Source organism: Branchiostoma belcheri, unplaced genomic scaffold, assembly GCF_001625305.1.
Source record: "Branchiostoma belcheri isolate BF01 breed outbred unplaced genomic scaffold, Haploidv18h27 scaffold68, whole genome shotgun sequence".
NCBI lineage: Eukaryota > Metazoa > Chordata > Leptocardii > Amphioxiformes > Branchiostomatidae > Branchiostoma > Branchiostoma belcheri.
This window is the reverse complement of record NW_017804331.1, coordinates 1,284,194-1,299,857: the sequence shown is the minus strand read 5'-3', so window position 1 is coordinate 1,299,857 and position 15,664 is coordinate 1,284,194. Positions and strand designations below refer to the sequence as shown.

The following is a 15,664-nucleotide window of genomic DNA, read 5'->3' as shown; positions in this document are numbered from 1 at the left end:
AAAACAATTTTTCAAAAAAATGAAAAAAACGCGTCAGGGTATTTGCCCACTCTACCTTCATGCCAAATTTCGTGTTATTTGGCCAGAAAATGGCAGAGATGAATCCATTTAAAGAAATGGCAGGAGAAGAAGAAACATGAGGGAACACAATATGTCTTCACCACTTTGTGGTGAAGCCATAAATATTCAGCAAACTAGAAGGGTAACATTTGCAAAGCAATACCTGCTTCAGGGGGTGTACTCACCATAGAGAGCCAGACAGTTCCGGGGGGTCCGTGGTAGAAGCCCTGCAGGATGGGGCTGGGTACAGGGGGGAGGTACATGGGCGTCTCCAGCTCAATCTCACCTTCCTCAACTGGATAACAGACAAGAAAAGGCAGGGTGAATTAGACAGGTAACATTCACAGAGCAAATGTGTCATGTTTACCATCACTGTCTGGTCTAACAAACTACTGTGCTCTGTTTATATTCTTACTCAAACACATTTGATATATAAAGTGCCCAGCCCCTCCAACTCTGTCCTGCCACTTGCTACATTAGGTAACCCAACATCTGCTACAGCACCAGTTACCATGGTGACAGACATCTGGTTGAGGTCATTGACCTGATGTGTTTGGGTAAGAGCCAAAAACAAAGGTAAGTATTACAACGAGAACAATGCTTCATCAACCCCATTAGCACAAGGCTAGTACTGTAAGGTACAGGTAATGCAGGACCTAATATAACAGCTGCTTATTATTCAATTAGACGTTAATCATACCTTCTTCTTCATCATCCTCTATCCCCTGCTGTTGCCGGATCTTTCTCCTTCGTTCTCTTTCCTTCTTCCTCTGCTCCCTCTCTTCCTCCTTCCTGATTCGTTCTTCTTCCCTCTGTCAGAAAAAATGAAACACACAGAGATAACAGATATACATAGCAATGTACAAACATGTAGCATAAATACAACATTTATTAATACCGGCACATCGGCAGAACGTACTGCACCTGCGCGAAACCCGTAATGTATTGTACATAGCACTTTGGCAGAACGTCCCATATAAGGTCGTACTAGCGCATATAAGGTTAACAACCCGTCTGTAGTTTCCAAATGTTATGTAGGAAAAGATATCCTTTGCAACAGGCAAAATTCTGATGCAACGTTGACCAAAAATCCACCGAAAATCGTGAAAATACAGGGTTCTGCGCAGGCGCAGTACGTTCTGCCGACGTGCTATTAAAACCCTTGTCCTGCAGAGCTCGTTGCACATACAGTACCATCTATGTAGTGCTCTGTGTGTGTACGCCCCCGTATGATTTGGGGGTATTTCTCGTGCAACCCATCACACTGCAGTGAAACTCAAAGAATGCGGAAGTAACTACGCCACCGCAGGGCAAAAAAGTCAAGGGTCTATGACCTGATTAAGACATCAAATTATTTGAAAATATTGTGTAAAAAAAATGCCAGCAGGACAAGGGTTAAAAGCCATGAAAAAAATCAGTCTTTACCAAAGCAAATCAAGTTACAAGCTTGTTTTGTTTATTTATTGTTTTGTTTATTGTTTACTTATTATTTGCATGTATAAAAAAAGTTACATAATCAAATGATAACAATAAGAGAATATGCGGGGTAGGCCAGAAACCTAGGTGGTTTTTTAAAGGGCCTACCCCAAACAAAGGTAACTACATGTATGATACATGACAAAACATATTTGAATTAAATATCAAAATTAAACAATGAAATAATTGATTAATTAAACAAAATCAAGACACAGAAATTATAACTGAAGTGTGTAAACTAGTTTTTACATCTACGAAAAGAAATTAAACAAAAGAAATTAAAGTAAAAGAAATTAAACAAGCTTACCCGTAGCTCTGACTTGATGCTTTTGAAGGTGAATCCCCGCATGTCCAGACCTTCGATCTTGAAGGATGTCGATGTGTCGATTGTCCCTGGCTCTGGGGCGGCCAACTCCACAACCGTGCCGTTAGTGCAGCACACTAGCAGTTTCTGGGGACCCTGTGTAACAGATGGTTGTAACTTCACGGTCATACATAAGTTCATCGTATGTTCTATAGCTATGTTCTAAGTTTGTTGTAGAACAGTATCAACTCCACAACCGTGCCGTTAGTGCAGCACACCAGCAGCTTCTGGGGACCCTGGGTTTGACTTAAGGTCTCGGACCGGAGTTTTTTTTACGATTTTGGATCCGGCGGACACCCTCAGACCGAAGGGCTATAACTCCGCCAAAAAAAGTACGCCGGGAAATCTCATTACATCAGTCAACGGAGGTTTCCAGCCGGCTTCCGATACAATTTTGGTTATTGTCCGTCGACTCTATAATTTGGGTAGAAACTGTAGTTAAACGAAAATTTTGGATACGAAAAATGTAGTTTTTTTGCAGTTTTTTCAACGGACCTGCTAGGAAAAAACGATTTTCCCAGGCTAACGGCTTATATGCTGAAATAGCTTACTACTTTCTGTTTCTGAAAAAACAGAAAAAAAATATAGGTTGTTGCGATAAGTTTTTCGCAAAATCCGGCGACGCGAACCCCTAGAAATTCCACATAGAACGCAGCTATTTGGGTCATCAGGCGACAAACCGCATCACCCTTGCTCGCGGACTAATACCAAAAACGCTTCGCTGGCCGTCCAACTTCACCGCGCCGAAAAACACTACAATCCCAAGGCTTTTTGATCAATTCAAAACCTAGTTGAAAATCTACAGCGATCGCCGAGCTATGGGGAGCCAAACCTAGCGTGACAACCTCGCAGATCCGGCGATTTACTGCGCACTATTTGGAACCCTGGTCAGAATTAAACTCCGACCTGGAACCATAAGCAACAGGGACGAGCATGTCAGCATGGAAATGCTACACTATCGTGATAACTTTTGACTAAAGGCTCATGCGAATAAGATCACGTATCTGTAACCGTAACTCTCGCGAGTTTACGTTTAGAAGTGATTAGTCACTAATTATCCTGATTAAGGCGACAGTGGTCATTGAAAATTTGATCTCTGTGAACCCCTTGTGTTGGAATAAATTTCAACATTTTACTAAGTTTAGTCAAATGGTTTGTATTCGCTGTTGAAGATTTTCAGGGACCCTTTCCACTTCTTTTGCATGCCCGCTGATGGCTGACTAAGCCAATGTGTGATATGTTTAGTAATAAATACCTTATGTAGCACTAAGGTGTAGGAAAAACATGTTTCAGTCCTGAAAAAAATTAGGGTCAGCAGGTAGGGTTTTTCTTTTCTTTTCAGACTTCAGGGTCCAACTTATACAATACAGTTTAAAAAAGTAAAACTTTTATTTTCAATGTCAATATTCTAAAACCAATTGTACAACGTTTTATCACTCAAGTGTCAGATCATGGAGCTCAAAAAGGTTGATCAGCTCCAAAAATTATGTCCCTTGCAGGGGTCCACACACAAAAAAAATGTGTACTAGGGTAGGCAGCTTTTCTAGAGTCAGTTGGGAAACAGGAAACACAACATTTTTTCCCTAGGCCTAATGGAGAGCCTAATAAAACAAACAAACAAACACAGTTTAAACTGACCTCAGATTCAGGAGACCACTCGACACATGACACCGGTCCGGGTACAGAGACGAAGCCGATGGGTTCATACTTCTCTCCCACTGTCAGGAAAAACACAGTTTTGTCTTCACCCTGCAAAACAACAATAATAGTAATGATTTGTTAGGACAATAAGGATTCAGACGGATCAAACATCAAGAGATTGAAAATCAAAGCTTCCTGAACAGAAGTTTTTAATTTGAAAAAGCAGGCCTTCAGATTGCAGAGCGTCTGGGCAACCGTCCCTTACTAAAAATTGAATGCCCCAATTTCGGCCAGAAAGACCCAAAGAAAACCCTTTTTTTCTCCAAAGTTTTCCATGGTACATTGTAACTTTGCTGAGTGTGATCAAAACTTGATGACTGAAGCCCTCTGTGCAGTCACTTCACCACTGCCATGTGAAAAAGTAAGAACTTCACAGCTTCACGTTTTGACAGCCACTCTCAAAATAGTTCCATCAAGTTGGTGGTGTATAGGATATTGCAGTTTTCTTTTACACAACCAAATATGTCTCTACCTTGCTACCTTATGTTTTGGTGTCTATCAGACACCTTCCTCAGAGCTTCTGACTGGAGTAAGCAAATTTTGGTTGTGTAAAAGAAAACCCTGATTTCCAGCCACTCTCAGAGTATGGTGACTCTACATAAAGACAGCTTCAATAGGATTCTAAATACATCAAAAGTGAATATGAACAACTGACCCCGGTGGCGAGAATCTTCCCCTTGCTGTCCAGTGCCATGGCGGTGACTGTGCCTGCGTGCGGTTTGAAGGCCTGCTGCAGCGTGATCTCCGTGGGGGCATCCCCGCCGCTGTTCCCGTCCGCCTGCGGCTTCCGAGCCACCGTCAGGACGCGCACCACGCCGTCCGTGAACCCTGCGATCAGGGTCGAGCCCTCAGGGTCAACCTGGAGGGAACAGAGAATGGAATAAACTGGTGGACGTACCAACCACTAAGTACCTGATACCAGCCCAGAAAAGAACAAGGAACAGTCATGCCTTCAAATATCAGAGTTATCAACCAAGAATTGAGGTGTTGAAAAACTCGTATTTCCACAGAACTATCCTAGACTGGAAGTCATTGTCACCAAGCACAGTTGGGGCATCATCACTAGAAAGCTTTAAACAACACCTGCAATCAAATGTGCAAAGATTGAGTGTAACAAGTAGTTCGTGTGATATGGCTAGCTGCGGCAGGACATTAAAATCAGAGTTGTCAACTCATTATATCTACAGGATTATCTACCCCAGTATACAAAATACACCAAGGCTTAAACTAATGATCACTATTAAAAATACTAATAAAAATTACCTTGGGTCAGAGTCAAAATTCACTGTGTATGGATTTCCAAGTAAGGTTCGGATTTTGGTTCTGAAGGTGTTGGTGAGAGACAAGCTACGTCTCGCTAGCTGGTCATTACTTATTAGACTATTGATAATTTTTGTACATAATCAATTCTCTGTATAACTTTTACTGAATTGTATATTTCATGTTTACTGATTTTTGATGTCTTATGCCTAATGTTTATTGTTTGACTTGGTTCCGTATTGTTTTGTATTATCATTTCAGGTTTGGGAGGACAACTTGTAAAGGTGTTGATACACCTGTTTTGTCCTCCCTTCCACTTGTTTTTGCATGTGGTAAATTCAAATAAAGAAATAAAGAAAGAAATAAAGACTGCGTGGAAGAACTTACCACAAGAGGTGCCCAACACAGTGCAGACCCACCAGCAGTGTACTTAGCAGTACAGAGGGGCAGCTTGGCAGCGTGGTCATACACATGCACACGGCCTGGAGGAGGGGGAGTAACAATAGTTTAATGTCACTACAATAACAAACAAACAGACTTAGCTAGTGTGTTTTCCCAGTGTAATTCGTCGTCAGCATAATTAGCTGGTATGTTCTGCCCAAGGGCGGTTATACCGGCTATACCGATACAGAAGCTGGTGTGTTACGCCGAAGGGCGGTTATACCGGCTATACAGATACAGAAGCTGGTGTGTTACGCCGAAGGGCGGTTATACCGGCTATACAGATACAGAAGCTGGTGTGTTACGCCGAAGGGCGGTTATACCGGCTATACAGTTACAGAAGCTGGTGTGTTATACCGAAGGGCAGTTGTACTGGTAACTCAGATATAGAATTTGCAGTGGGAAGAGGAATTTGGTAAAAACAGTCCTACTTGAGTTGAAAGATTGACTTGGGCACATAGGCATCAATAACAAGACCTAATATTTACCAAAAAGAAAATAATCAACTCGATCTACTTGCTGCTTGAGAAATCACAGCAACCACTCTTTACAATTAACACTAAGACTAGGTAAGAAGACCCACTGTCTGATCCGATGGTGGCAAACAGGTGAGTGTTGGGAGACGCCGACAGCCCCGAAATCTTCCCAGCGTGGTAGTGGTACAACTGCTCTGGGGCTTTTGTCTGTACATGGGGAACATCAGTACATTAGGAGATCGGTAGGGACAAATTGTATGAGCTGCAACTTTTAGCTTTTAGAACTCCAGGGGTGTCTCTTTCTACTAGCCAGTCAGAATTCTAAAGTGATCATTATGAAAAATATGATTTTAATATTTGCAAAATGCAACACAAGATAGACAAAACAAGATAGACAAAAAAACACATCCAATTTAGTGCTGACTGGTGTTCAATTTCTGCCACTGTCCTTGGTGCTGAAAACATTGTGATCATTAAGTTTGCTTTCCAAAGGTACAAATTGCAAATACAAATGTATAAAATGTCACTGTCACATAATTTCAAACACTTTTCAGACATCGTTGTGAAGAATGACATGAAACGTACCGTGTGTGAGAAGGAGAGGTCCAGCTTCCAGATGCCTCCATTGGCATCCTGTAGTCAAAATGGAAATGGCAAGGTTGACATTAGTCAGAGTGCTATGCCAAAGGGCGGCTATACCAGCTATACAGATACAGAAGCTTTAGATACAGAAGATAAGGTTTATCATACCAAGACAGTATATACCCATCCCATTCCTGACATTTACACTATCGTACCACAGGGCTCGAAATACTGGGTGCATGTGCACCTTAGTGCACCCAAATTTGGAGCTGTGCACCCAATTTTTTTCTGTGGATGCACTGGTGCACCCAAATACTTTTGTGCGTATTTTTGTACATATTAAATGTATACAGTAATACAGAGTATTCTTGGCATCAGTGTCAGAAAAATTTGTAGTAGTACTTTGTTGTAGTACTAGTTTCAGAATCCATTTCAAATTCAAGCTCAGAAGAGGAGAAGTAAGATCTGTAATTAGGTTTTGTTTTATATGGTGCACCCAAAAAATTTTTGGTGCACTTAATTTTTTAGGTTGGGTGCACCAGTGCACCTATTCCCAAAAATGAATTTCAAGCCCTGTACCATAATTTGGACAAGCCATAACTTAGTAAGCTGAGCAACGTGGACTTACCTGTGCGTACCACATGGTGGACTGTTCCGGGTCCACGGACTTGGTCATGGACTTGAGGTGGACGCCGCTGCCGACCTTGAGCTCGTTCATGGGCTCCATCTCAAACTGATTTGTGTCGTCCACGGTGTCGGCCGTGTCAATCGTCTCAAAGTCCCACACCTGTAGGGAGGTAACATTATACATGGTGACCAGCCCCTCCAGCTCTGTCCTACCACTTGCTACATAATGTCAATCATCAATCAAGTCCCACAACTGTAGGGAGGTAATGTTATACATGGTGACCAGCCCCTCCAACTCTGTCCTACCACTTTCTACATAATGTCAATCATCAATCAAGTCCCACACCTGTAGGGAGGTAACGTTATACATGGTGACCAGCCCCTCCAACTCTGTCCTGCCACTTGCTACTACATAATGTCAATCGTCTCAAAGTCCCACACCTATAGGGACAGCCAGGAACGGGCCAAAATGTTAGATTTACTGCAACATCACCTATGAAAAGAGTCTAGAATTGATCTTCACCTCATTTTATTTATTTTTTTTTTTTAACACCTGTTCAATTATTGATTCCGTTAAGCTCATCTCATACATTCACAACCTACTCCTGAATTTGTGTTTCCGATTTTTTTTGCTTTGGCTAATGTTTAGGAGCAGTCTGACCAGATTTAGGCCACGGCTACCTTTCTACACAAATCAAGATGGATTTGAGTCAAATTTGATCCAGGAACACTGCTAACTCATTTCTGAATTGTTGGCTGGTATTCTGCTGACTTACAGTCAAGCATCAGCACCATGCTCGAACCTCCAGACCAACCCCCGAATGTTTTAAACATTTTGACACATTTGGCTGGCACAGCAATGAAAATGAAAAGAGATATGGAGTTAAGAAAGGGAAACTGACCCTGACCCTAACAGAGGGCAGATAGTGAAGCTTAAGAAAGTGAAAGTGGCCCTTACCCTGACGCAGCCATCTGCTCCAATGGTGATGAGTTCTCCCTCGTCCATGACCAGCTGCTCGACCTCCCCCTGGTGGCACGGCTTCTTCCCCTTCCTCACAATCTCCACCTTAATCAGGCCCCCCTCCCACAGCAGCAGGCTCCCCCACTCTGTACCGGATAGTACCTGTAATGGCAAGTTCAACAGTCAAGTTCACACATCAACAAGTTCAACAATCAAGTTCAGTACAGTTCAAGTCCATGCTTCTTCCCCTTCCTCAGAATCTCCACCTTAATCAGGCCCCCCTCCCACAGAAGCAGGCTCCCCCACTCTGTCCCGGATAGAACCTGTAACAAACGGTAAGGTCAACCATCAAGTTCAGTCAATTTCAAGTTCATGTTCACAGAACATCAGACCCCCCTCCCACAGCAGCAGGCTCCCCCACTCTGTACCGGATAGGACCTGTGGGGACAAGTTCAACAATCAAGTTCAGGTTCACACAATAGCAACAGGGGAATGTCAAGTTCAGCCGATGTATTCTGTTCACACAACATCCACAGAGCAATGTAGTTTACAACGATGGATCTTTAAAACGAGTTTGCTCAGTGCAAAGCTGCAAGGGCCACTTCTAAGCACTGAACTAACACTCACTACAGCATCAACTCTTCTCCCTAAGTCAGAAGCATCAAGCTTAGGCAAGCTTGACTCCACAGACAAAGCTGTAGGGGAGATTTCCTATTTTAAGACAGAATGGTTTGATCAACTCACAATGGGAAACCCCTACGGCAGCGTCTACATGTATGGTGTGCTCAAGGTGTGGCTTTCCTCAAACACGGGACTTCCACTATCCACCTCACACTCGAAATATGACAGCTACAACTCCTAACTTTCCTCAAACACGGGACCTCCACTATCCACCTCACACCCGAAATATGACAGCTACAACTCCTAACTTTCCTCAAACACGGGACCTCCACTATCCACCTCAACTCGAAATATGACAGCTGCAACTCCTAACTTTCCTCAAACACGGGACCTCCATTATCCACCTCACACTCCAAATATGACAGCTACAACTCCTAACTGTAAAAAGCGGCAGGCCTGCTCACCTTCCCATCAGGCAGTTCCACGTAGCCCTCGATGTCTGAGATGGCCGTCTTGCCGAACCTTCCCAGCTCTCCCTGCAGCTTCAAACCCGTGAACGTCCGTGCCATCTTCCAAAATCTGTAAGCGCAGATAGAAAAAGTGTCAGTTATTACAACAATCTAGCAACACTTTTTACATGCAGTTTGAAAAATACATGCGAAATTACTTGTATATTATCGAGTAAGCACAAAAGCTCTCAAACACCATTGAATCCCTAGCCTGATTTCTTTGCGGATTGCTTAATCTTTCTTTGAAAATGTCTCTGCAAAATGCAGACTACAGATGGGTGTTTCTGACACTGATACCTGATGTGGCCGATACCGCTGGACGTGAGGAAGCCCTCGTTTTCTGGTGAGAAGGTCACCCGGAAGACGTCCTGACCGAAGGCCTTGGACCTGAGGACGATCTGCTCGTTCTTCCAGTCCCAGATGGTGAGCATGAAGTCCGGGTAGCTGCCGACCGAGGCCAGCAGGTCCCCGCTGGGGTTGAAGTCCACGAAGGCGTAGGCCTCGGCCGTTCCCGCGCGCATGACGCGGTACAGCCGCATGGACGGCCACTCGTAGATGTTGATGTTGGGCTGGTCACCCTTCTCCGCTACAGCGAAGTACTTCTGGCTTGGGTGCACCTGTAGGAAGAATTGTTACATTCAATTTATTATGCTCTACCTTGTATTAGGCTACACCAAGTAATTTTTATGGATGCACATTGATTTTGGCCTGTTCCCAGAAAAAACAAACAAGAAATTGCGCGTCCTGTAACTATGACCAGAGAGTCAAGATGTCCCACAAATTGAAAGATGAACGAAAACCTGTAACGTGAAATGGGTAAATGAGCAGCACGTGTGCCTGTAGGACTGCAAAAGCAAAAACAGGAAGGAAGAAACAGCACAGAACAACAAGAGCTGCATGACGCGGTACACCCAACCTTAAAAATTGGGTGCACAAAAAATACTTTAGGTGCAAAATATAAGATAAAATCATAACATCTTTGGACACGAAGAAGAGGCCAACACATAAGATAAAATAAGTAGAATGTCAGCAAAAACTATTAATAATAATTTTGTTTCATTTCAAAAAAAGTGCTATAACAATGATTGTAATTTTTTCTGACACTTAGATGTTAAGAATAACTACTATACAGTTTTAAATACGTTAAACCTAAGAAAATATATGGGTACACTGGTGCACCCACAGAAAAAAACTGGGTGCACAGCTCCAAATTTGGGTGCACTAAGGTGCCCATGCACTCAGTATTTCCAGCCCTGACAAATGTATTGAGGGACAGTTACATTCAATGCTCTATATTGTATTACCAGTATGTCATATTATTGTTTTACTTATTCTATTGTAACGCCTAGGCACGCCCCCTGGCTACCTGCAGACAGTAACCACCCACACAACATGCAGCTTAGACAAACACGGCGATACAAACCACCCAAAGGGACACAAAGATATCTACGTAGCCCGGTTCCCTCAATGTTGCACATATTGAACACCTTGGACTTATAGTAGATTATTTTTTATAATAGCTGTATGTGTTGTAATAGTGTTTTATCTTATAGTAGATGTAATAGTTTTTTAGCTATTTCATGTAATTTGTAACCAATTTTGTAATCGCCGTAATTTTAACATAAAAGTGCAATAATCTAGTGCAATATTTGATGCTTATGGTTAAGTTATGTACATGTTATATATATTCTACTTGTGTATCTCATTGTAAAAGCTGCCCAATTCAGCCTGCGGGCTGCAATTAGCAACTTATATGTATGTTGTATGCATGTTCTTTTCGAAATAAACCAGTCTATATTGTAACATGACTTACCGTCAGTGCGCCGACGCCCCTGCCACTGGTGCTGTGCAGGTACTTCTGTTCTCCCGTCTCCAGACCCAAAACCTCCACCGCGTTCCCGGCAATGAACACCACCGTGTCCTTATCCACCAGGTGAAGGTTCGAGCGCCGCTTGCAGTCGTACCCAAACGAGTGGCTGTCGCGTGGGTTAAGGTAATTTTTTTTTTACTTAGTGGTCGCCACGTAACACGGCCATTAGGCCACTTCAAAGTTGGTTAACCACCTGAATGGTATCACCTGAATAGCATTACCACCTGAATGGTATTACCACTCACCTGGGTTACGGGTTACCGAGTAGAACTGTAACAGCAACTCTTCTCCCTGAGTCAGAAACATCATGATTGAGACCAGCCCAATTTCTCACAAGTAGTGAGGACTAACTGACCCAATAGGAGAAGCAGGGGTTACGAGGCTGGTCGGGAAAATTCCCTACCCCATTTTAAACCATAATGGCTACCTCAGCGCTTCCCGTCAGCAACCTTATAGCGAACGTTATTTCGGTACAGCTGCTAAGCTGAGGACTTTGGTGACAGCATAGAAAAAAAAAGGATTTGACCACTGGAAAGGATACTGTAGCTCCATCAGGTTGAGAGGAATGCCGGAGTCCTGAGTCACGTGTGGTTTGGACACCCGCTCTGCGTAGTTGTAGAAGAAGTTGGCCGGCATGCCGCCCTCTGTGCCCTCGGTAACTTCGTCACCTGTTACAGGTGCAGCTTCCTGCTCCTGGCCGGCTTCAGCTGCAGCTGATGATAACGGGAAAAGCACATTAGATTTATATTCTATAATGTGCTAACAAAAACAATAGCCTGGGTTATAACATTACAATGGACCTATACCATTATTACGTCACAGTTTGTTTACCGCAATGAATGCCGGTCAATTGCCGTTTATATTGTACAGGGGTGCGTAGCGCAGTGTGTGTTTGTGTAGCGTTAGCCTAATATAAGGCTTTTAGTACAGTACTACTTTCGGCTAATGTCACAACTAAATCACCCATGCGGCATGTAGTGCTGTGCCAACACAACTAGACGCAGCAAAAATCACACATACCTTACTTTGAAAACTTTGAAATGATCTTTATCTTTATTCTTTAACTGACCGTTCTAGAATGTTCTTTAGAACAGGTAAACAAACTGTGACGTAATAATGGTATAGGTCCATTATAGCACTCCTGGCTTATCATTGGTTTACAGCAACTGCAAGGTTCTAGCTACATGTAGAAGTCCTGATGGTGGAAAGAAGATGCCGGTGTACTCTTGTTTTGAATGACTGGAGGTTGTTGTCAGTGACTGACCATATTTGACCGCTATTAGCTAACCTCTGACTGTAGTTACATAAATATTATAATTCCTTTGTTGCCCTTACCCGGTGCTGCATCATCCTTTGGTTTGTCGGCAACTTCTTGCTGTTCACTGCTGTCTTTTGCTGCTTCCTCTGGTGCAGCCTGCTGTTCTGCAGGCTGTCCTGCAGTCTCTTCAGGCTTTGCTTTCTGTTCACTACTGTCTGCTGCTGTCTCCTCCTGCTGTGCTTGCTGTTCACTAGCCTCTCCAGGAGTGACCTCTGGCTGTGCTTGCTGTTCACCTGCGTCTGCTGGTGTGACCTCTGGCTGTTTCTCTTGTTCAGCAGCCTGAGCAGCGTCAGCGTCCTTGCCGGCAGTGTCATCGGATGGCTGTGCAGGCTGTTCGGTGGCATCAGCAGTTGCTGCTGTCTCCGGCTTTTCAGTGCTGTCCCCTTGCTTTTCCTGAGTGCTGTCCTGAGCAGCAGGCTGTGGCACCTGATCTCCAGCTGTGTCGGTGTCGGGCTGTCCCTGCTGGCTGTCTGCTGTCACTTCATCACCTGTTTGATGTATTGATTTGACATCTATTGATAAAGTTACCAGTTTCAGTGTAAAATAATCTTAATGAACCTGTATCTTTTAATGCTTGAGTTATGTATAAATGGTTTATTTGTAGTAGTAAAACAACAATAAGCACTTCACAGTCTGCCGACTGAATTACATACTCCATTACATATACTTAAAATCACAATTCTTAATTACGCTAAAAATACTCATAATTACAAACAGCATTTAGCAACAATTGAAATCTTAAAAAGTCCTCAGTGCTGCACAATCAGGCAGTATTCGAATCATTCAGCAGTCCAGCACAGTAGGGGATTGTTGAGTTCAAATATCATTTAGTTCTGCTTTTTATTGTCCTCCACCTGTCAGAGTTATATATTCCGTGCGCAATGGTAACCCCTGTATGTCAAACGAATTGTAAACGGCAAATGAATTCAGGAGCCTTATAAGTTAGCACCGCAATTTTGTATCGTTGGTGACGAATAAAAAATCAGTATATACCTGCTGCAGGGACTGCTTCGGACGGTTCCTCTGTCTTGTCTGCGGCACCTTCTGCTGCTGCCTGAGTTGTGTCTGCCGCAGCTTGGTCCTCAGACTGTCCTGATTCTGGATGAAAAAAAAACACAATATTAAGGCAATTGCTATTATCAAAGTGATTATTATGAAAGTTCATCTGTGTTTCATTTCATTTCATTTTTATTTATTTATACAGGTTAGCATATCGCCATTTTGGCGCTTTTTAAAGCTCCCTGTGACATACATAACATAATAAAAGGTTACTTAAGTACAATCAAAAGGTAGTTATGATAAAAGAATTTAATAAAGTACATTGTTGGGAGTACATGTAATCATACTAAACTTTATCCCAACACAAGGATTACACAGAGATCAAATCTTCAACGACCAACGTCACCTTCAATTGCTGACGTCACGTATAGAAACGTCACATATATAAAGTCTCGTGTGAATAAGGTCACGTGTCTGTAACCGTAGCTCTTGCAAGATTAAGTTTTGAAGTGATTGGTTATTATTAATTATCCTGATGAAGGCGACAGCGGTCATTGAAAATTTGATCTCTGTGTAATCCTTGTGTTGGAATAAGGTTCTACATTTTACTATAAGGCACTTATTTATCAGGCAAATCTAATGTAATTCTTATATGACATCATGTCACGAATGCAAGGCAGGGGTGGACAAACCAAACAATTTTGTAAGCTGTGTACCTGCCCAAATACATGCAAGAACATTAGTTCAAAACAAGGAACACAGAAAGTGTTTATCAGGGGAACAGTATCAGTTTCTGCAGGGCCACTAACTCACCTAAAAAGTCTGAGTAGTTTTCAGAAAACAAAATGTAGACCAAATATTTACTGACCTTCCACCCACTGGATGTCTTGTTGCCCCTGTTCCTGGCCACTCTCAGCAGGCTGGCTGGAGTCTTCTGCAATACATGAAGGCAAGGGGTTGGGACGTAGCATGACATATTTCATTATGTCAGAATTGATCATGGAAAGGTAGCAACGTCCGTGTCCATAATATCACCAGGGTCCATAATATCACCACCTTGAGAAACAGTGTGCTTAAAGATACTTTTACTGCAACATACTTTTGGTATGCACTCCTGCACACCTCAAATGTACTTACTAGGGTATGTTGTGGTAAAAATATCTTTAAGCACACTTTTTCTCAAGGTGGCGATTTTAATGGACTATGGTGATATTATGGACACAGATGTTAATGCAAGGGGTACAAGGATTCATATTAGTCAACACAAATGGTGAACAAAATACAGTGATGAAGGTTAGACATCCAGCTAATGAGATACACAAGGAAGTTGTTGTTTGAGTAACTGGATAGATTTTTAAAATGGTCTACTTATTTTGTATCATCAGAGTGACGATTTCCATTCTTGAAGTTGAACAAAACATTCACAACACAATACACAGAACAGTATAGATCTATTTTTTTTTTACATTTCAGAATGACTCATTGTTAGCTATTTGTGCTTTGGATAACATTCACGTAACAAGTTATACTGTAGCTAAAAACTAACCGTTTGCTGTAGGAGCTTCGGCTCCATTTTGGGTGGATTCTGTATTTGCTGGAGTTGCTTCCTGTGGGCTGGGCTCTGGAAAGTAAAGTTTGCGTAGTATGAAACTTGTTTTTGAAAATTTTAATTGTGAAGTTCACGTACTGTCGATGAAGGTTAGACATCCAGGTAATGGCATACACAAGAAAATTGATTCTGATATTGATTGGGGGAGGGCAACTTGTAAAGGTGCGTATGCACCTGTTTTGCCCCCCCCTTCACTTTGTGAAAAATCAAAATAAACAAATAAACAAATACTCAAGCAAATGGTCACTGACTAAAAGTAGTGAACGCTACTTGAAATGTCTGACAGTTTTCCAAATCTATCAAGTTGCTTGAGTAACAGTTGTCTTGTGTACATGTACTGTGTTTAGTCTTTAGAGACCAAACCCCCATGCACACCCTTCAAGGCCCAAAAAGGGTACCACAGCCCTAGCCCACACCTTTCCGGATACCCTGTACTGTAAAACTTCCAACAAAATGTCACAGCGGATCTTTATGAAAATGTACAATTATGGTTGCTGTAAAGCCTGCACACAACAACTTACCATCAGCTGTAGCGGCCCCCTCTCCGTTTTGTGCAGAATCTGGGTTTGTGGTGTCATCATTTGGAGCAGCAGCTGATTCTGAAATACATAATTTGGTGATGTGTATTTGATTAGAAATCAACCTGAAGTTTAACTCGAGCACTTGACATGTGCAAGGGAAGATTTGATAAGGGACAGGGGGGATAAATCGCAGATTCCAGAGACTTGAAGACCTCAGAAATCTTTTTACGGTACTTGGACAGTTGTTGAGAACTGGGAAGAAGGGGGGG

General features: G+C 42.6%; 1 protein-coding gene across 5 annotated transcripts in view; it reads right to left on the bottom strand.

Moving 5' to 3' along the window:
- LOC109484051 (cilia- and flagella-associated protein 44-like) overlaps positions 1-15,664 on the bottom strand; it is a 42,322-nt gene that overhangs the window by 23,703 nt on the left and 2,955 nt on the right. For 3 of the 5 annotated variants that reach the window (XM_019787242.1, XM_019787241.1, XM_019787245.1), the window contains 19 exons: positions 15,396-15,473; positions 14,812-14,886; positions 14,134-14,199; positions 13,260-13,364; positions 12,284-12,754; positions 11,490-11,661; positions 10,892-11,054; positions 9,376-9,695; positions 9,034-9,148; positions 7,946-8,110; positions 6,989-7,147; positions 6,364-6,411; positions 5,886-5,985; positions 5,249-5,343; positions 4,257-4,460; positions 3,539-3,649; positions 1,844-1,996; positions 761-872; positions 246-355 (listed from right to left, as the gene is read on the bottom strand). In XM_019787242.1, the coding sequence (XP_019642801.1) occupies positions 246-355; positions 761-872; positions 1,844-1,996; positions 3,539-3,649; positions 4,257-4,460; positions 5,249-5,343; positions 5,886-5,985; positions 6,364-6,411; positions 6,989-7,147; positions 7,946-8,110; positions 9,034-9,148; positions 9,376-9,695; positions 10,892-11,054; positions 11,490-11,661; positions 12,284-12,754; positions 13,260-13,364; positions 14,134-14,199; positions 14,812-14,886; positions 15,396-15,473 (2,822 nt within the window). The remainder of the gene's footprint in view (positions 1-245; positions 356-760; positions 873-1,843; positions 1,997-3,538; positions 3,650-4,256; positions 4,461-5,248; positions 5,344-5,885; positions 5,986-6,363; positions 6,412-6,988; positions 7,148-7,945; positions 8,111-9,033; positions 9,149-9,375; positions 9,696-10,891; positions 11,055-11,489; positions 11,662-12,283; positions 12,755-13,259; positions 13,365-14,133; positions 14,200-14,811; positions 14,887-15,395; positions 15,474-15,664) is intronic. The other 2 variants (XM_019787244.1, XM_019787243.1) reach the window with 2 other exon arrangements.